The following is a 21,167-nucleotide window of genomic DNA, read 5'->3' on the forward strand; positions in this document are numbered from 1 at the left end:
CCTGGCTATTTGGGACAACACTGCAATGAAAATGGTAGCACAGATAACCTTTTATGGGAGGGATATAGTGATTTCACTTCCTTTGGGTATTTACCGAAAAGGATTGCCAGGTCATGGGGTAGTTCTGTTTTCAATTTTTTTTTTTAGAAACTTTCGTACGATTTCCCATAATGGGTGTATCGATCTACATTCCCACTGTTTCCCCTTTTCTCCACGCCTGTGCCAACACTTGCTACCTTTTATTCGAAGATATATCTTTTATTTGTTATTCATTTGACTTTCTGATATGTCACCAAAGAGCCATCCCGGCAGGTGCGAGGTGGTGTCTCACAGTGGTTTGGGGTCCAAGTTCCCTGGTGAGGATGGTGTTTGCCCATATACCTGTTGGCAAGTTTTATGTCGTCTTTGGAGAAATGTCTCTTCAGATCTTTTGCCCGTTTTTGAAACTGGGCTGTTTTTCTGCTATGAGAACTCATATATATATATATATTATACATATATATATATATATATATATAAAGAACTCATATAATTTGAGTTGTGTGGGATCTTTATATACTTTGGATATTAACCCCTTATGAAATGCATGGTTTGCAAGTGTTTTCTAGCGATCCGCAGGTGGCTGTTTTCGTTTTGTTGACTGCTGTGCGGATGGGGTTTTTAGTCGTGATGTAGTGCCCTTTATTTATTTTTGCTTTTATGGCCTGAGCTTTTGGTGTGATATCCAAGTAATTATTGTCAGGGCCAATGTCCAGAAGCTTTCCCCCCCCCCTTTGTTTTGTCTCTTCCGGGAATTTTATAGTTTCTGGTCTTACATTTCGGCCTTTTATCCATTTTGAATTAATTTTTGTGTGTGGTGTAAGAGGAGGCTCTAGTTTCATTCTTTTGCATGTGGAAATCCATTATTTCCCATATCATTAATTGAAGAGTATTGTTGATGTTTTTATAGGACCTTCTATTTTCTAAAAAGTACAGGTTTTTGGGTTTGTTTTTTGTTTTTTTGAGACAGAGTCTCACTCTGTTGCCCCGGCTAGAGTGAGTGCCGTGGCGTCAGCCTCGCTCACAGCAACCTCAGACTCCTGGGCTCAGGCGATCCTCCTGCCTCAGCCTCCCGAGTAGCTGGGACTACAGGCATGCGCCACCACGCCCGGCTTCATTTTTCTATATACTTTTAGTTGGCCAATTTATTTCTTTCTATTTTTAGTAGGGACGGGAGGTCTCGCTCTTGCTCAGGCTGGTTTCGAACTCCTGACCTCGAGCGATCCTCCCAACACCACCTCCCAGAGAGCAGGGATGACAGGCGTGAGCCACCGCGCCTCATTAGCACCATGGGGACACAACAGATATTGATACTTTTGTTCCCATTTTACAGGCAAGGAGATTGAGACCTGCCCAGCCGAGGTCACTTGCAGAGCTAGGGCAGTGACTCAAGCCTTCTGACCCCGTATCTAGTCTATTAACCTCCCCTCAAGATACACCCGATTCCCAATCACCGTAGTGGTCATGTTTACAAAGTCACTGCGGACACCGAATTGGCGAATATCGAAACAGAGCTCCTAGAGGAAACAGAGAGCTAGGTTGCTGAGAGAGCCTCTGCTCACGACGTTTTCATCGGCGACGGCACACAGCCTCGTTTTACGTTCGTTCACGGAGACCCTATTTGATGTTCATTGCTGGCCGGTGAACACTGAACTCGGGGCCGGCAGCTTCGTAACTCATCCCGGATGCAGCTTAACACCCCTGTGCTCCGTGTCAGGCACTCCGCAGCCCTTCCTTCCCTTGGGGACAGGAGACGGCAGTTCAGCTGCACAACTGGGGCCATTTGAAACAGTGAAATCACCCACAAAAATACAAAAAAAAAAAAAATATATGCAGCACTACGTAGGCCATGCTGAGGACACTTGTTTGCAGCCTGAGAAGCCGAAACAGAAAGACAGAGCTTCGCCGGTTCGGCCTCAGCTGGGAGCCTGAGCAAGTCTGGAGACTCAGATTCCCGGATGCTCTGCGTGGGTGTCTGTGAATCCCCGGGAAGGCACAAGGAATGCCGACTTAAGGTCACCAATACACTTTAAGATGTAAGGAAATTTGCAAATATCGAACCCATAAGCAATGAGCACGGACTCTACTAACTCAAGAGGCAACAAACTTGGAGAACTAACATTGCATTATGCAGTTCTGATCCGATCAGTCTACTATTGTCATTTTCTCTTTTTTTTTTTTTTTTTGAAACAGAGTCTTACTCTGTCGCCCGGGCTAGAGTGAGTCCCGTGGCGTCAGCCAAGCTCGCAGCAACCTCCAACTCCTGGGCTCAAGCGATCCTCCTGCCTCAGCCTCCCGAGTAGCTGGGACTACCACAGACATGCGCCACTGTGCCCGGCTAATTTTCTCTATATGTTTTTAGCTGACCAATTAATTTCTTTATATTTTTTTTAGTAGAGACAGAGAGGGTCTCGCTCTTGCTCAGGCTGGTTTCGAACTCCTGACCTCGAGCGATCCTCCTGCCTCGGCCTCCCAGAGTGCTGGGATGACAGGCGTGAGCCGCCGTGCCCGGCCTTGATTTTTTTTTTTTTTTTAACAGAAAATATTTCACTGCAGCTTCCCTGCGTGCATCCAGGCAACCACCCCAAGGGCCCTCGGTCCAGAGTGATGGGATCGGGGTGTGGGGGAGGGGGGCGGGCTCAGGGGAGGGGCCCGAGAGAGGAGGGGACCCGGGATACCTGTGGCAGTGGCTGCTTCAGGTGTGTTTAACATGTGGCCCACTGTGAGCCTGGTCCTCTGTCTTCCGGATCATCAGCCTTGTGGCCCCGACATCAACGAACAAGACACAGTGGCCTTAGACGGAGTCTCGTACAGCACAGAGATGCACATGGAGCTCTGGTTTTCCCCAACACTCGCCTCGGCTGGGTCCATCACAGCCGAGCGCAGAGACTCGAGGCCGAGCGTGCACAGAGCGGAGGGCTGACCTCTGGACCCCTTCAGGGCCATCCAGTCCCCACTAAGGGTCCACAAGCAAGGGGAGACACCATCGCGTAGACGTCTTAAAAAACAACGTTTAGGCCGGGCACCAGTGGCTCACGCCTGTCATCCTCGCCCTCTGGGAGGCTGAGGCGGGAGGATCGCTCGAGGTCAGGAGTTCGAGACCAGCCTGAGCGAGAGCGAGACCCTCGTCTCTACTAAAAAAAAAAAAAAATAGAAAGAAATGAATTGGCCAACTAAAAACACATAGAAAAAAAAATGAGCCGGGCATGGTGGCGCGTGCATGCCTGTGGTCCCAGCTACTCAGGAGGCTGAGGCAGGAGGATCGCTTGAGCCCGGGAGTTGGAGGTTGCTGTGAGTGAGGCCGACGTCACGGCACTCACTCTAGCCCAGGCGACAGAGCGAGACTCTGTCTCAAAAATAAATCAATCAATAAAAAATAAAGACAATGTTTAAATTGTGAAAGTATCACACCCACTGTCTACCCGCAGAGCAGAACCTTCTTACGGTCCTGGTTTTTATAGGGAGGACAGAAGGGTCGAGGTCATCACAAGGAGCCCGACCCCAGGGCTGAAGCATGGTCACTGCTAACATATTATCCTCGTTAACGCGTCGGCTCGTCCCTCTCCTCTCTCTTTTCTTCGTGCACGGCCGTTCTTTGCACGACTGCGTCTTAGCACGCCGAGCGTCCGGCTTTGCCCGCTGCCCTGCAAGCGGTTCTGTGCTTCAGTTTAAGCATTTTTCCCCCCTTAAAAGCGTCCTTATGACTGAAATGTAGGTAAGGGCTCGAAAGAGGTCCCAGTCTTAGTGAGTGATTCCTGGCAGATTTCACGGAAACCTGCAAGGCGACGCCTTGTGCCTGCTGCCCCAGCCCTGAGTAAGAGTCTCGGGACGCAGAACTCAAGTGAAGTCCCAAAGGTCAGCCGGAGGGTGGAAAAAAAAAACCCCGGAACCGGGGTGTGGACCTGTCTCCCGTGTCCGCTGGCTTCTCGAGTCTTCGTTGGCTTGGCAGCCGCTGACGCCGGCGTCAGAAATTGTGTTCTCACTCTCGGTGGCACTCAGAGAAGTAGGCTGCACTTCCAAAGGGCCGAGGGGCACGAGGGGCCCATGGCAGGTGCTAGCACACTCTGGTTCAGCGGCAGGCCTCCTTCCAACACTGGTACATGTGGGACCTCTTGGGTGAGCTCGGATTTTTTCAGCAAATGCATCTCCGGGTTGAAGAGCAGGCCCGGACACAGCTCTGTGAGGGTGGTTATTTAAGAAAACACTTTTCTTGGCAGAGAAGAATTTTTTCCCTAGCCTACTTCTAACTCCCTGCCATTCCAACCCTTCAGAAGGACGTTGATGTGGTTTTCTGGTTTGTCATGTTACAATGCAAGGATGTCTGCTAAAAAAAAAAGCCCAAAGCGATTAGCAGCGCATAAAGATGATGATTTCTGCTTGCTATTCTAGCAAAAAAAAAAAAAATGGTGAGAAAAGGAAGTGAGCTCAGTGGTGATGCTTTAAAATTGGGGCTTAAGTTAAATATTTATTGTTTTCTTTAAAGCTGCCAATGCATGGTTAAGAAAACATAGCTAAGAAAGGTAGTGGTCGGGGTGGGAGGGGGTGTAAAAAATAAAAATAAAAGAAAGATAGTGGCGACAATTTTCATCACGACCTTTAAAAGCAATTCATTGGTACTCCTAAAAGGGCTCTGTAATGTAAATCTTAAGCTGTAGGCCAGGCACAGTGGCTCATGCCTGTAATCCCAGCACTTTGGGAGCCCAACGTGGGAGGATCACTTGAGGCCAGGGGTTCGAGACCCGCCTTGGCAACAGAGGTAGTGAGACTCCCGTGTCTTAAGAAAAATTTTAAAAATATGTGTAGGCATTATTCATGCAACAGCACAAAAAAAAAAAAGGTCATGCTCTCTGTCGGATTGACATCTATTCATTTTTATCTTAATTATTTGATGAGTCCGTAAGACTAAGCCTCCAAAAAAAGAAAAAAAAAATAGTGCCGTAGTTAATGAAATATATAGCCACGGGGATCAGAATCAATGGAGCATCCTAAGAAGTGAAAATAAATGGGAGACTCAGAGGAAGAGCCATGTGGCCAAGTGCATTCCTGCTGAGAAGTCTAAATCGTATGGAACTCCTGCTTACCGCAGACCTGGGAATGAATCTGTCTCTTAAAAAGGAGTATTAGAGTATTGATTAAAAGCTATTACAACATGAGTTTTCGGTACTTTGATTTCAAAAAGCATCATCGAGGCCGGGCGCTGTGGCTCACGCCTGTAATCCTAGCTCTTGGGAGGCCGAGGCGGGCGGATTGCTCAAGGTCAGGAGTTCGAAACCAGCCTGAGCAAGAGCGAGACCCCATCTCTACTATGAATAGAAAGAAATTAATTGGCCAACTAATATATATAGAAAAAAAATTAGCCGGGCATGGTGGCGCATGCCTGTAGTCCCAGCTACTCGGGAGGCTGAGGCAGAAGGATCGCTTGAGCCCAGGAGTCTGAGGTTGCTGTGAGCTAGGCTGACGCCACGGCACTCACTCTAGCCTGGGCAACAAAGCGAGACTCTGTCTCAAAAAAAAAAAAAAAAAAAAAAAGCATCATCGGCCGCTAATGCAGCCACCTGCATTAGCAGGTAAGACAAGGCCCGTCTCTTCCGAGAGTCGCCCCCGCCCAATTACCGTTGACCCAAATTCATCCTGGAGCCAGTTCGACTTCAAAGTTCCCAGCGAATTGTGCTGAGCCCAAACATTCTCCCTAAAGCATAGCATCTGTTCTGTATTTACAAACTGAAATAACTACGGATGTCAAATGAGAGAAGATTCTATTTCCTTTAGGAACATAAAATCTCTCTCTCTTTTTGTTTTTTTTTTTTTTTTTTTTTTTTTAGAAGTTTACATCAAAAATCTTTTTAGACACCAAAGTTTTTTTTATTTTCATGTCGCGGAATAGCTCACGTGCAACCGTTGCGGTTTCTCCCTCCCAGTGCCCTGCCAGACGGTTCTCGATTACTTGAAGACGGTCCTGCAGCACCACAACCAGCTCCTCGCCCCGCAGCCAGCCGACCAGCCGACCGAGGTAGGTCTCTCGGGAGAAGGGGCGTGTTGTTCCCCTCGGGATGTCCTTAAGACGGAGCCTCTGGATACCTACGCACTTGTTCCCCCATGTCTGCCAGAACAGACTGGCCAGCAAAATGTGCTTGTGCGTGCGTGTCTGAGGTTTATGGGTCTGTGAGCTGTGAGTGCCCAATCTTTCTGCAGAACGATCGTGCATGCATGCAACCCATGCAACCCATGCAAGCATGCAACCCACAGACTGTCAGCTCTGCATCCCGACTGGCCAAAGAAAGAGAAAATGGCAAGTTAGAGAGCATGGGCACCGGGTGCGGTGGCTCACGCCTGTACTCCCGGCACTCTGGGAGGCCCAGGCGGGAGGATCGCTCGAGGTCAGGAGTTCGAGAACAGCCTGAGCAAGAGCAAGAACCCTGTCTCTACTATAAAATAGAAAGAAATGAATTGGCCAACTAAAATATATAGAGAAAAAAAAACTAGCCGGGCGTGGTGGCGCATGCCTGTTAGTCCCAGCTACTCGGGGAGGCTGAGGCAGGAGGATCGCTGGAGCCCAGGAGTCGGAGGTTGCTGTGAGCTAGGCTGACGCCACGGCACTCACTCTAGCCTGGGCGACAGAGCGAGACTCTGTCTCAAAAAAAAAAAAAAAAGAGCATGGGCAATTCTTCCACCGTTCTTTTGGCACAGAGAGGCCCGAATGGGAGACGGGGACCTGTCACTCCCCCGGGCAGAGCCGGTCCCTGTCGCCCCTTGCTCCTCACCTTGCCAGCCCAGCAGGGCTCTGCTGCGGCCAGCTGGTTCCAGGCTTCTTTGGGGGCTGGAGCTGGGCCTCGCCTCCCTCCTTGGAGAAGTTTGCCCCCCCCATGGGCAGACGGAGGGGTGCGTTTGGTGGTGAGGGTGTGCCGGGGTGCACCGTGCATTTTCACGGGGTGTTTGGGGCTCAGTTCCAAGTGCCGTCTTCACCCCAGGAGCCACGGCCGCTGCAGGGAGTGTGGGACACTCTCACTTCTCCGCCCTGGACACAGGCCTGCCTTTGAGTCCCCCCTCCTCCCTCCGTCCCTGTCCCCTTCCCGCCAGCACCCCCTCCCATGCCAGCCCACGGCTGGGCCAGGCCCGTCCCCAGCCTGTTCCAGGGGCGCTCGGCTCGCTCTGCCTATGGGACTTTGCCTTTTTTTTTTTTTTATAGTGACTATTTTCATTTTCTTTTCTTTTTTTTTTTTTTTTGAGACAGAGTCTCCTTTGTCGCCCAGGCTAGAGTGAGTGCCGTGGCGTCAGCCTCGCTCACAGCAACCTCCAACTCCTGGGCTCAAGCCATCCTCCTGCCTCAGCCTCCCGAGTGGCTGGGACTACAGGCATGCGCCACCATGCCCGGCTAATTTTTTCTATATATATTAGTTGGCCAATTAATTTTCTTTCTATTTATAGTAGAGACGGGGTCTCGCTCTTGCTCAGGCTGGTCTCGAACTGCTGACCTGGAGCAATCCGCCCTGTCGGCCTCCCAGTATTTTCATATTTATTTTTGAGAATACCTTTAGCACCATTGTAATATATCATTTTAATTACTATTTCAGGTTAATTTTTTTAGATTGTTTTAGAGTTTGTTAAAATGCAGTCCCATGCCGCGTAATGACATCTTGGTCGATGACAGACCGCATATGTGACGGTGGTCCCATGAGGTCACAATTGCGCAGAGAATTTCCTGTTGCCCGGTGACATGGCAGCCATGGCTGTGCAGTGAGTCATTCGCATATTTGCGATGATGCTGGCGTAAACAGACCTACTGTGCTGACAGTTGTTTAAAAGTACAGCGCACGCTAGCCGGGCGTGGTGGCGCGTGCCTGTAGTCCCAGCTACTCGGGAGGCTGAGGCAGGAGGATCGCCTGAGCCCAGGAGTTTGAGGTTGCTGTGAGCTAGGCTGACGCCACGGCACTCACTCTAGTCTGGGCAACAAAGTGAGACTCTGTCTCAAAAAAAAAAAAACAAACAAAATAACAACAATAAAAGCATAGCACATGAAACCGTGGGCAGCATATAATACCCGATAAGGGGATCTTGCTCTTTTGACGATGGCCACACCCCGAGGGCCGGTGGGGTGCATCACTGTCCCCTCTTTCCTGGTCCCCGAACCCGGCTGCAGCTCTGCCGTCCCAGGGACATCGGCCAGAGGCCCCCGGGGACGTTCCCGGCTTCTCCGGCCCGCCGCCCCAGGCTGTCCCTGTCCCCGGCTCTCTTGTCCTGGGCCTCGGCGCCCTCCCCGGCCTCCCCCTGCGCTCCCACCGGCCCCCCGGCGTTTCCTGCTGCACCTTCTCCTCTCACTCTGCACTGTCCTCCTCTGGCCGGTCACCTGCCTCCGTCCCCGAACGTCCCCCCGCGTGCAGGGGGCGATGAATCCCGCATGTATGTGCGCTGCCCACGCCCGCCGTCCTCACCCCTGCTTCCTCTCTGGGAAAGGCCCCGCCAAGCCCCGGGTGGAAGCTCCTGGCGCCTCCCCGACTCTTCCCCCTCCCTCCTCTCCCGCACCCGGCACTCCCACGGCCGGCCGCCCCGCGCTGTCCCCACTCTGGTGAGCAGTGGGTTCTTTCCCCTCCTCGCTCCCCCCCGGAAAGTTCCCTTCCTCAGTTGCAGACCCGGATGGAACGCCATAGACAGGTGCAAGACCCTTTTGCTCCCGAGAGTGAAGTCCGCGTCTCCTAACCTGGCATTCCTCTCCTGCGGAGAGCACTAAATACAGGGCCGAAAAGCCCCCTTCCTCCAGGAAGCACTCCTCGACTGCCACCCTCTCTGCTCTGTGCTCTCCGGCGGCAGGTGGCCCGGCCCGTCTCCTCCGGAACAGGCCTTGCTTACTGGCGAACGCGCACCTGTGTCTTCCGGGCGCTCGTGAGCCTGCGAACACGCGAACTGTGCGTTGTTCATCTTGGTTTTTTTAAAGAGTGACTCGACACAAGTTGAGAGTTTAATGGCCTGTCCGTGGCTACGTGAAGAGACCACGTGCAAATCATGATGTTACAGAAATATATAAATAAGGGAAATATCTCCATTCCCTCCGGACAGGAGACTGTCTGAGCCTTTATTGCACACCATCTTCACCATCGTGATTCCTGTGCTGCTTTTATTGTCACTGCAGGCACGTGAGCGTTTTATCATTTGTCATATTTTATTTCTATCAAGGAGGATGCTAAACCAGGATCATAAAGCCCGTCCGCAGCCCAGAGAGCATTCTGAGTTGCATTTTGGGGATGCAAATTCCTTTTTCTCCCTTTTTTTTTTTTTTTGTTCCTTTTGCTTGATGACGGTCTCCCCGCGTTTTACGAGACCCACATTTCATGCCGAGCCGCTGCCCTCAGTGGACTTTTTCAAGGGCTTTGAGGAAACTTCCTTCTTGAACCGCCAGCCCCCTGCCCGCGAGTGCCCCCGCCCCGTCCCTCCCCGACCTGCGCCGAGGTCAGGGCCCAAGCACGCTGTCCCGTGTGTGCGGGGTGAGCTCTGAGCCCAGGGACAGGGCTCCCCAGCTCTTCCCCCGTGAGCTGCCGGCCGGTGGGGAGTGACTTAAGCTCTTTGGTGAGACAGGGCCGCAATCCTGGTCCACCCGGTGAGCTCACACCCTATAGCCTTTAACAAACAGCTTCAAAACCAGCTAGACAGGGCTGGGCTCGGGGTGGCTCATGCCTGTCATCCTCGCACTCTGGGAGGCCGAGGCGGGAGGATCGCTCGAGGTCAGGAGTTCGAAACGAGCATGAGCAAGAGTGAGAGACCCCGACTCTACTATAAATAGAAATTAATTGGCCAACTAATATATATGTGTGTATATATATATATATATATATATATATATATATATATTAGCCGGGCATGTTTGCGCATGCCTGTAGTCCCAGCTACTCGGGAGGCTGAGGCAGGAGGATCGCTTGAGCCCAGGAGTTTGAGGTTGCTGTGAACGAGGCTGACGCCACGGCACTCACTCTAGCCTGGGCAACAAGGCGAGACTCTGTCTCAAATTTAAAAAACACCAGCTAGAAGTCTCTTTGCTCTGACAGACAAGGGTGGACTTGCAGGGACCATCGCGAAGAGGATGGTTTCACATTAAGGATGCCGGACGTCCCCTCCGTAATGCCTCACATCCGTGGTCTTCTGGAACGTTCCGTGGTGTTGCCAAGCGACACCTACCAGAAGCTCTTCAGGTGTCCCAGGGCCTCCGCGGTGGCGGGTGTGGCCTTGCACGGGGCGCTGGCTGGCCCCGAGCCCGCCTGGCCCTGGGGCGCTGGGTGCATGGGATGCAGGACGGCCCCCGCCCTCCTGAGCTTCCCCTCCTGGCAGGAGACAGGTGGGCCCGCCACTACCCAGCAAGCTGGGCTCTTTAGTGACATCGTCACCTGCTCCGGGGCCGGACCCAGAGCCCCGGCTGGGGACGGCGCTGCCCGTGGGGACAGGGGAGGTGGGTGTGCAGAGTGCGGGGTGCCTGCCGTGGGCTGGCGCCGGAGAGACGGTGACAGTTGTCACGAACTGAGGCTCTTCCACACAGGCCCTGCAGACAGATAGGAGGTTCTAGGAGCACAAAGCCGGCAGCCCAGGCCCCGCCGGGTGTCCTGAGGCCGAGGGTCGGCCCGTCGGAGCCCTGAGAGGTCCCCCAGCCCCCGCCCCGCGCCAGGGCTCTGGCAGCCGTGGGACCTGCTCCCTGCTGCTCCTCCCTGCTCCCCGCTGCTCTTCCCTGCTCCCCGCTGCTCCTCCCTGCTCCCCGCTGCTCCTCCCTGCTCCCCGCTGCTCCTCCCTGCTCCCAGCAGCCTGGGCTGCTGCTCCTCCCCTTTGGGGGGGACCCGCTGTTCCACCCAGGAGTCCTCCTGCCTGCCTGTCTCCCACCGCCTGGCCCGCCCTGGGCCCTGGCTCCCAGCCCTGCCGGGCCGGCCCCTCCACGCTCCCCCCTTACCCCACCCCTGCAGCAGCGGCAGCCTGGCGACCCCTGGTCCCCTGCCCACCGTCTGATCGTGCTGCTCGCCCACAGGGTCCTGCCCGGAGCACGGAGCCCAGGGACGGCTTCTCTTGCTCCCTTCTCTTGCCCCCGCCCTGACAGCTGAGTGCTTCGCGTCTTACAGAATGGGGGGACTTGCTTGGGTCTAGCAACTTGGGGCGGCCGGCCCCATCTAGTAAGGCAGGGAACCCCCACTCAGTGCAAACCCAGCTTGACTCTGCACTCAAAGCAGGAACCGCGTGCCTCAACTGCCCCCCCGTCCCCCGTACAGTACAGAAGGGAACCAGAGCGCGCTGTTGCCCCTTCCAGAAAGGACGACTGTCGTCGTGGTGACGAGCCACTTCCAGGGACAAGTTGTCCCGGCCAGACCAGTGGGGGTTTCCTGTTGGCCCCTACGCCGTTTGCCCTTCCCGGTGATTAACTAAACAGAGCGCTGAGACAGGACCCCGTCAGCCCCAGATGCTGCCCAGTTTATATAACCTGCAGCAAATTCGCAGAGTTGGAAAACGGGATGAGTTTTCCCGTCTTTGTTGCGTGCACCTTAATCACTGGGGAAGGAGTTCGTTAAAACCGGGATCCCGGGTTCCTTACTTTGCTCCGGACTGCAGAACTTCACCAATCACCAGAACTAAAGTAAGGTCGCGTGGGCGCCGAGGGTCAAATGTGGCTTATGAATGTCACAGAGATTCCCGTAATTAGCCCCGCCGCAGCCGTTTAGGGTGGGAATTTCACAGCAGGTGTAAATTAGGAAGGTGAAAAGTTAAGAAAAATGTTGAGTTGACGCAGTGCCATTTGCAGAAGCTATGATTTGAGGAAACCTGTTTCACAGGATTATTAATGTTTTGTTTTTTTTTGTTTTTTGTTTTGTTTTTTTTTCATTTCTCACGATTCCCCCTTTTGACAATTTGCTTTTCAGTGGTTTCCATCGTCAAGCAATGACTATCAAGGGTCAGGCGCATGAGACGCGAGTAATACCTCATTAACACAGAGCCCCGGCATCTCTTCTAAAGGACTTAAAAGTGGCCGGGCGCGGTGGCTCACGCCTGTCATCCTGGCACTCTGGGAGGCCGAGGCGGGTGGATTGCTCAAGGTCAGGAGTTCGAAACCAGCCTGAGCAAGAGCGAGACCCCGTCTCTACTATAAATAGAAAGACATTAATTGGCCCGCTAATAGATATAGAAAAAATGACCCGGGCATGGTGGCGCACGCCTGTAGTCCCAGCTACTCGGGAGGCTGAGGCAGGAGGATCGCTTGAGCCCAGGAGTCTGAGGTTGCTGTGAGCTAGGCTGACGCCACGGCACTCACTCTAGCCTGGGCAACAAAGTGAGACTCTGTCTCAAAAAAAAAAAAAAAAAAAAAAAAGTACTTAAAAGTAAAACTAAAGAAGGAAGAGACCTGTTTGATCACACTCTTCAAAGTCATCTTTTCGTACCTTAATAGATTGCAGAGGCAAGCTGCAGGTCGGATTTAAATAGCGCTCCCTGTCATTGGCTCTTGACACATTGCAACCTACCTGTTAAAATGCAAGTTTTATAAATAGCTCCTCTCTCAAAGGTGTTCATGATACCTCATTGGCTCTTGTCACAGAAAATGCAAATGTTAGTTTGAAAACTGCCCGGCCGGGCTCGGTGGCTCACGCCCGTCATCCTAGCACTCTGGGAGGCTGAGGCGGGAGGATCGCACAAGGTCAGGAGTTTGAAACCAGCCTGAGCAAGAGCCAGACCCCCCCCCCCCCGTCTCTACTAAAAAATAGAAAGAAATTAATTGGCCAACTAAAAATATATAGAGAAAAAATTAGCCGGGCATGGTGGTGCATGCCTGTAGTCCCAGCCACTCGGGAGGCTGAGGCAGGAGGATCACTTGAGCCCAGGAGTTGGAGGTTGCTGTGAGCGAGGCTGACGCCACAGCACTCTAACCTGGGCAACAGAGTGAGACTCTGTCTCAAAACAAAAAAAATTTTTTTAAAAAGTGCTCGTTCTTTTTTTTTTTTTTTGAGACAGAGTCTCGCTTTGTTGCCCGGGCTAGAGTGAGTGCCGTGGCGTCAGCCTAGCTCACAGCAACCTCAAACTCCTGGGCTCAAGCGATCCTCCTGCCTCAGCCTCCCCAGTAGCTGGGACTACAGGCATGCGCCACCACGCCCGGCTAATTTTTTCTATATATATTTTAGTTGGCCAATTAATTTCTTTCTATTTATAGTAGAGACGGGGGTCTCGCTCTTGCTCAGGCTGGTCTCGAACTCCTGACCCCAAACGATCCTCCCGCCTCGGCCTCCCAAAAACTGCCGGTTCTGAGCGTGAGCCCTGCCCGGGCTCCTGCAGGCCGGGTGGGTCCACTGCCGTCATCAAGGCCACTTGGCATTTGAGACGGAGACCGCTCGGGCTTCCAGGCGGCCTCGGCCGCACGTAACGAGGGCATGTCTTGCTTTCCCCAGGGGAGCAAGCAGCTGCTGAGCAACTACCCCGTGTACATCACGAGCAAACAGTGGGACGAGGCCGTGAACTCCTCCAAGAAGGACGGCAGGCGGCTGCTGCGGTACCTCATCCGATTTGTCTTCACCACCGACGAGCTTAAGTACTCATGCGGCCTCGGGAAAAGGAAAAGGTCAGTGCAGTCAGGAGAGCCGGGTCCGGAAAGACGCCCTCTGGATCCAGTTAAAGTAACATGCCTCCGAGGTACTGCACCCTTCCGCCCAGCGTGTGCCATCCCTGCTCTCATTTCACCGCATTGGCCGCGGCCCCCGCGCCGGGGCTCGGCCCTCCCGCGATGTGGTTTCTTCCCACTAGCAGCCGTCGGGCTCCAAGCGGCCCATCCACCCGGTGTCCAGAAGCTCTTTTTTTTAAAAAGAGCCTCCGTTGGCTGTAGCCTCCTTGCCCTGTCCCCCGGCGACACATAAGCATCGCGTAGCACCTCATGTCTCATGCTTCGAATCCAGCTTCCCTTGGCTCCGTCCCCCCGAGCCGGGCCGGAGCACGGGGGTGGCAGTGAGGGGGGGGGGGACGCACAGAGGAAGGGAGGACGTGGACTTTCCTTTTCAAGTCCTAAAAGGGTGCCTCGGGCCTGCTTCCCACCCGCGCACCTGCTCGGGAATCCCCGGCCCAACTCCTTACATTCGTTTAGGCTTCGTTTCCCTTAGTGCCTAGAACATGCCTTGCCCAGTAGGACTTTTTTCTATTCGGTTAGCAAGGAAGACAACAAAAAAGTCTTTGCATTAAAAATAGTGCTTGGGGGGAGGGGGGGAAAATGGGCATTTATTGAAACCTTAAAATCTGTACCCCCATAATATGCCGAAATAAAAAAAAAAGAAAAATTGTGCTTAGGCCGGGTGCCGGTGGCTCGCACCTGTCATCCTAGCACTCTGGGAGGCCGAGGCGGGAGGATCGCTCCAGGTCGGGAGTTTGAGACCAGCCTGAGCAAGAGTGAGACACCCCCCCCCGTCTCTGCTAAAAAAATAGAAAGAAATGAATTGGCCAACTACAAATATATAGAGAAAAAATTAGCTGGGCATGGTGGCGCATGCCTGTAGTGCCAGCTACTCGGGAGGCTGAGGCAGGAGGATCGCTTGAGCCCAGGAATTTGAGGTTGCTGTGAGCTAGGCTAACACCATGGCAGTCTAGCCCAGGTGACAGAGTGAGACTCTGTCTCAAATATATATATATATACACACACTGCTTAGATAATGTCGTCGAATCAGCATCAAGAGCAGTGGGTGACTGTGCAGCTGGTCTGAACCGGGAGAGGCAGCCAGAGGGCGGGGAGGGATATCCAGAGGGACACAGTTGACTCGGAAGATGCATGCACGCACACACACACACACACACACACACACACAGAGGAGTGCACACACACACACACACAGAGGAGTGCACGTGTACACACACACACACAGAGGAGTGCATGCACACACACACAGAGGAGTGTACACACACACACAGAGGAGTGCACACACACACACAGGAGTGCACGTGCACACACACACACAGAGGAGTGCACACACACACACAGGAGTGCACGTGCACACACACACACAGAGGAGTGCACACACACACACAGAGGAGTGCACACACACACAGAGGAGTGCACACACACACACACAAAGGAGTGCACGTGCACACACACACAGAGGAGTGCATGCACACACACACAGAGGAGTGCACACACACACACAGAGGAGTGCATGCACACACACACACAAAGGAGTGCATGCACACACACACACAGAGGAATGCATGCACACACACACACACACACAGGAGTGCATGAGCACACACACAGAGGAGTGCATGTGTACACACACACACACAGGAGTGCATGAGCACACACACAGAGGAGTGCATGCACACACACACAGAGGAGTGCACGTGCACACACACACAGAGGAGTGCATGCACACACACACACAGAGGAGTGCATGCACACACACACAGAGGAGTGCATGCACACACACACACAGAGGAGTGCATGCACACACACACAGAGGAGTGCATGCACACACACACAGAGGAGTGCATGCACACACACACACAGAGGAGTGCATGCACACACACACAGAGGAGTGCATGCACACACACACACAGAGGAATGCATGCACACACACACAGAGGAGTGCACGTGCACACACACAGAGGAGTGCACACACACACAGAGGATTGCACGTGCACACACACAGAGGAGTGCACGTGCACACACACACAGAGGAGTGCACGTGCACACACACACAGAAGAGTGCACACACACACACAGATGTAGACGAGCAGGAAGGCTACAGGGCCACCAGAAACACGGGGTGCACGTGTGACGCCCAGGGCCCCGACACTCGTCTCTGCAGTGCGACAGCAGGGTTATGGGTTGGAGAGACTTCGTGCTGATCCGCCCAGGCCAGGGATCAGAGCTCTCCCTGGTGAGGAAATCGCAGTTAACAAAGAACAGACTCCCGGAAGAGGAAGAGGCCTTGGTTACTGGGAAGGAGGCTGTGATTCCGTGCTCCCTCCTGGGGCGCCCGCACGCATTCTGCATGGCACACACCTGAGATCGCGTGAGGGATCTGTCAGCAGCTGAGACCCCCCCCTGCCGCCCGTGCACCCCAGGGTCTGACCCTGCAGGGCGGGGGGAGGCGCACACGTGTGCCTTGTTCCTCCCCACGACCGAGCGCCCCAAGTGGCCCCGGCTGGAGGAAACCACCGGGAACAAAAGTGCCAGTGCTCGCTGGGCACGGGTGCTCCGGAGCACCCTCTGCCGGCCAGCCCGAGAACTCCGTGTCCCCAGGGTCTGTCTGAGCCACATTCATCTTTACTCCCTGCAGGGACAGAGACCGGGGAGTGTTGAGCAGGGACTGTGTGCTCAGGGAAGTTGCCCTTAGGGCTACAAAGGACCCACACTAAGGGGTCTCGCCACTGCATTATTCTCTAGAAACCTTTACCCGACCCTCTACATTTTAACAGCAAGTCAGTGGAACTGAGGGATTAAAATACATCCCAAAGAAACAGGGTCGGGCCGGGCGGGGCGGCTCACGCCTGTCATCCTAGCACTCTGGGAGGCCGAGGCGGGCAGATCTCTCAAGGTCAGGAGTTCGAGACCAGCCTGAGCAAGAGCGAGACCCCCGTCCCTACTAAAAATAGAAAGAAATAAATTGGCCAACTAAAAAATATATATAGCAAAAATTAGCCGGGCGTGGTGGCGCATGCCTGTAGTCCCAGCTACTGGGGAGGCTGAGGCAGGAGGATCGCTTGAGCCCAGGAGTTGGAGGTTGCTGTGAGCTATGCTGACGCCACGGCACTCACTCTAGCCTGGGCGACAGAGTGAGACTCTGTCTCAAAAAAAAAAAAAAAAAAAAAGAGCCGGGGTCACTGCTCTGGGAACAGTGGGGGGCTCAGCGGCCACTGTCAGCCACGCTGATGCCTGGCGCAGCCCTGGCTGCCCACGCAGAGCCCGGGTCTCCCTGGGGCCACAGCCGTGTCCGGTCCTGGGGCAGGGGGCAGAACACACAGGCAAGAAATGGCGATCGGCCGTGCCAGAGGCAGCCGGAACTATTCCCTTTCTCCAGGCCTGCTCATTGCTTTTTTTTGGTACAGTCAAATATTTAGAGATCTCATTTAAAAAGAAATACATGCCAACGCCACCATGCATAGAAACGACAGAAGAAATAAGCATAGCGTATCGTGCAACATTTCGTTAGGAATCTGGATAGCTTTTCTGGAGTGCACCAAGTCTCTCACGCCCCCCGGAGACCCCGTTAGTTCGTTGCCCCCCGATGTCTGAGTCAGCAGCCGGGGGAGCGATGCCATGCTCAGGGCACGGGCCATGCTCCTGAGAGACAGGTGACCGGGGTCTTGAGGTCCACTCCCCGACTTCCACCGGCCACAGGGCGTTCCGCGTCTCACGGCGAATCGAACGCACCTGTCCCTCCGACACCATCGAACGTCCCCGGGGGAGATTTCTTTCTCCCGCGTGATTTTTTTTTTTTTTTTTGCTTTCGCCCGTGAGAGGGAAGTCCGTGCGGAGAAAGCTGGGTGGCACCATGGCATGGTCGTGGCATCGCGCCGGGTCTCCCGTACACGCGGCGTTTCCGGGAGGGCTTCCGTCAAAGCTAGAGCGTTTCGAGCGGCCGTGTCCTGCAAAATCCAGCTGCTGTTCTGTCTCTCTCCCCCCGCCGTTGTCTGTGTGTCCCCGCAGAGTTCATCAGGATGCACTGCACCTCCAACCCCGACTGGTGGATGCCCTCGGAGGAGCAGATAAACAAGGTGTTCAGCGACGCCGTGGGCCACGCCCGGCAGGGCCGCGCCGTGGGCACCTTCCTGCACAACGGAGGCGCGTTCTACGAAGGGGCCGACCACCCGTCCCCGCAGGAGGAGGCCTTCGGTAAGGGTCCCCAGGACGAGACCGCTTCCCTGTAGCCACCGGTCTCCTCGGGAACCCCGGCTGCGATGTCCTCCTAGGACTGTCGCCGGATGTCCTAGGACTGTCGCCGGATGTCCTGGCACTGTCACCGAATGTCCGGGGACTGTCGCCTGTCCTGGGACTGTCACCGGATGTCCTGGGACTGTCACCTGTCCTGGGACTGTCGCCGAATGTCCGGGGACTGTCACCGAATGTCCTGGGACTGTCGCCGAATGTCCTGGGACTGTCACAAAATGCTGGTACTGTCACTGAATGTCCTGGGACTGTCACCGAATGCTGGTACTGTCACCGAATGTACTGGGACTGTCACCGAATGTCCTGAGACTGTCACTGAATGTCCTGGGACTGTCGTCAGATGTCCTGGGACTGTCACTGAATGCTGGTACTGTCACCCAATGTCCTGGGACTGTGGCCGAATGTCCTGGCACTGTCACCGAATGTCCTGGCACTGTCGCCAGATGTCCTGGGACTGTCACTGAATGCTGGTACTGTCACCGAATGTCCTGGTACTGTCACCGAATGTCCTGAGACTGTCACCGAATGTCCTGGGACTGTGGCCGAATGTCCTGGGACTGTCACCGAATGTCCTGAGACTGTCACTGAATGTCCTGGGACTGTCACCGAATGTCCTGGCACTGTCGCCAGATGTCCTGGGACTGTCACTGAATGCTGGTACTGTCACCCAATGTCCTGGGACTGTGGCCGGATGTCCTGGTATTGTCGCCAAATGTCCTGGGGCTGTCACCGAATGTCCTGGGGCTGTCACCGAATGTCCTGGGACTGTCGCCAAATGTCCTGGGACTGTCACCGGATGTCCTGGGACTGTCACCGAATGTCCTGGGACTGTCGCCAAATGTCCTGGGACTGTCACCGGATGTCCTGGGACTGTCACCGGATGTCCTGGGACTGTCGCCGGATGTCCTGGGACTGTCGCCGGATGTCCTGGGACTGTCGCCGGATGTCCTGGGACTGTCGCCGGATGTCCTGGGACTGTCGCCGGATGTCCTGGGACTGTCACCGGATGTCCTGGGACTGTCACCAAATGTCCTGGGGCTGTCACCAAATGTCCTGGGACTGTCACCGGATGTCCTGGGGCTGTCACCAAATGTCCTGGGGCTGTCACCAAATGTCCTGGGACTGTCACCGGATGTCCTGGGACTGTCACCGGATGTCCTGGGACTGTCACCGGATGTCCTGGGACTGTCGCCGAATGTCCTGGGACTGTCGCCGGATGTCCTGGTATTGTCGCCAAATGTCCTGGGGCTGTCACCGGATGTCCTGGGACTGTCACCGAATGTCCTGGGACTGTCGCCAAATGTCCTGGGACTGTCACCGGATGTCCTGGGACTGTCGCCGGATGTCCTGGTATTGTCGCCAAATGTCCTGGCACTGTCACCGGATGTCCTGGGACTGTCACTGAATGCTGGTACTGTCACCGAATGACCTGGGACTGTGGCTAAATGCTGGTACTGTCACCGAATGCTGGGACTGTCACCGAATGTCCTGGGACTGTCGCCGAATGTCCTGGGACTGTCACCGAATGTCCCGGTACTGTCACCGAATGTCCTGGGACTATTGTCGAATGCTGATACTGTCACCGAATGACCTGGGACTGTGGCTGAATGCTGGTACTGTCACCGAATGTCCTGGGACTGTCACCGAATGTCCTGGGACTGTCACCGAATGCTGGTACTGTCACCGAATGTCCTGGGACTGTCACCGAATGCTGGTACTGTCACCGAATGTCCTGGGACTGTCACCGAATGCTGGTACTGTCACCGAATGTCCCAGGACTGTCACCGAATGCTGGGACTGTCACCGAATGTCCCGGGACTGTCACCGAATGTCCCGGGACTGTCACCGAATGTCCCGGGACTGTCACCGAATGTCCTGGGACTGTCACCGAATGCTGGGACTGTCACCGAATGTCCTGCAACTGTCACCGAATGTCCTGGGACTGTCACTGAATGTCCTGGGACTGTCACCGAATGCTGGGACTGTCACCGAATGCTGGTACTGTCACCGAATGTCCCGGGACTGTCACCGAATGCTGGTACTGTCACCGAATGTCCTGGGACTGTCACCGAATGCTGGTACTGTCACCGAATGTCCCGGCACTGTCACTGCAGGGAGTCCGGAGCCTGTCCCTCTCGTCACACTGTACGCACAGTCCCGGCTGCCACGGCTCCCAAATAGAAATCCATTTTCGTGTTGTTTGGGAAGTTTTTTAAATGGCGCCTGTAAACAGACTTTTGGAACAGCGTGTTATAAAAAAGAGAAGACTACATTTGATCTTAAATGATTTGCTCAGCCAGACGGTGAGGAGGGGGGCGCGGGGCGGGGGGTGAAAAACAGAAATGGGTGAGCTCCTGATCTGTCCGGAACCTGCACGCTCTGCTTCCTGGGCAGAGGCGATCCCCAAGGAAGGCTGGGCTAGCAGTCCTGCCCGTGAGAGGATGGTGCAGCCATGGAGCTACGCTAAGGGACAAGATTTCTCTCAACTCAGATACGCTGTCGTTCTGTTCCCCGAAGGCTTGAATTCGCAGTTCTCAGCAGAGACGCGGGAGAGACGGTAGCCGGCGCGTCACGTGCTGCCTGCCCCCACGTTAACAGCCTCAGAACAGTTAGGCCACCGTAACAGAGAGTGATTAATTGGAACGGTTATGTTTATGGCAAAAAAAAAAAAATTCTACCGCATTGATCAAGAAGGCACTCACTATTGGATCTCTGGAGTTCACAAAAACAGTTAATAGTTCATGTCAGTCAAGAAACATCCAAAGACCCAAAACCATTTCCAAACGCACAGTTTTGTGGGTTCACAGATAGACCCAGAATCTCCACGGCCTTAAATCAGGCTTTGTCGACACAACGCCAGAGCGATGGGCTGAACCGCGAGAATCTCGATCAGTGAGCTGTTCGGAGCACTGAAGCCCAAACGAGAGGCGTGAGTTGCCGGCCTTCCTCTGCACGGACCAGATGTTCCGGCCTTGTAGACACGCACAGCCTCGGGCCCATCCCGATGGCTATGCCATGGGCTTTTGTCCGTGGTTTCTCTTGAAATCTGAAGGTCTTTCTGTGCTGAGCTGATTTTCAGAATCTGTTTGGAACTCACTTCCCTCCGTCACTGATGGAAATATTTCACACCGCCCCCCCGGGGGCGTGCGCCTCCTTTTCCCGAAAATTGCCCCCCGAGCTACGAGCTCTGGCCACTAAAGTTGACACTGTGCCACACCCGGCCACCGTCCCCGGCCGGATGCGTCCAGAGCTCCGT

General features: G+C 54.3%; 1 protein-coding gene across 1 annotated transcript in view; it reads left to right on the forward strand.

Moving 5' to 3' along the window:
• Positions 1-17,923, forward strand: part of BEND4 (BEN domain containing 4) — a 31,641-nt gene extending 13,718 nt beyond the window's left edge. The window contains exons 3-5 of the mRNA XM_075997852.1: positions 5,958-6,049; positions 13,434-13,674; positions 17,672-17,923. Of these exons, the coding sequence (XP_075853967.1) occupies positions 5,958-6,049; positions 13,434-13,674; positions 17,672-17,892 (554 nt within the window). The 3' untranslated portion in view covers positions 17,893-17,923. The remainder of the gene's footprint in view (positions 1-5,957; positions 6,050-13,433; positions 13,675-17,671) is intronic.
• Positions 17,924-21,167: the final 3,244 nt, after the last annotated feature.

The sequence above is a fragment of the Microcebus murinus genome, chromosome 26 (genome assembly GCF_040939455.1).
Source record: "Microcebus murinus isolate Inina chromosome 26, M.murinus_Inina_mat1.0, whole genome shotgun sequence".
Taxonomy (NCBI): domain Eukaryota; kingdom Metazoa; phylum Chordata; class Mammalia; order Primates; family Cheirogaleidae; genus Microcebus; species Microcebus murinus.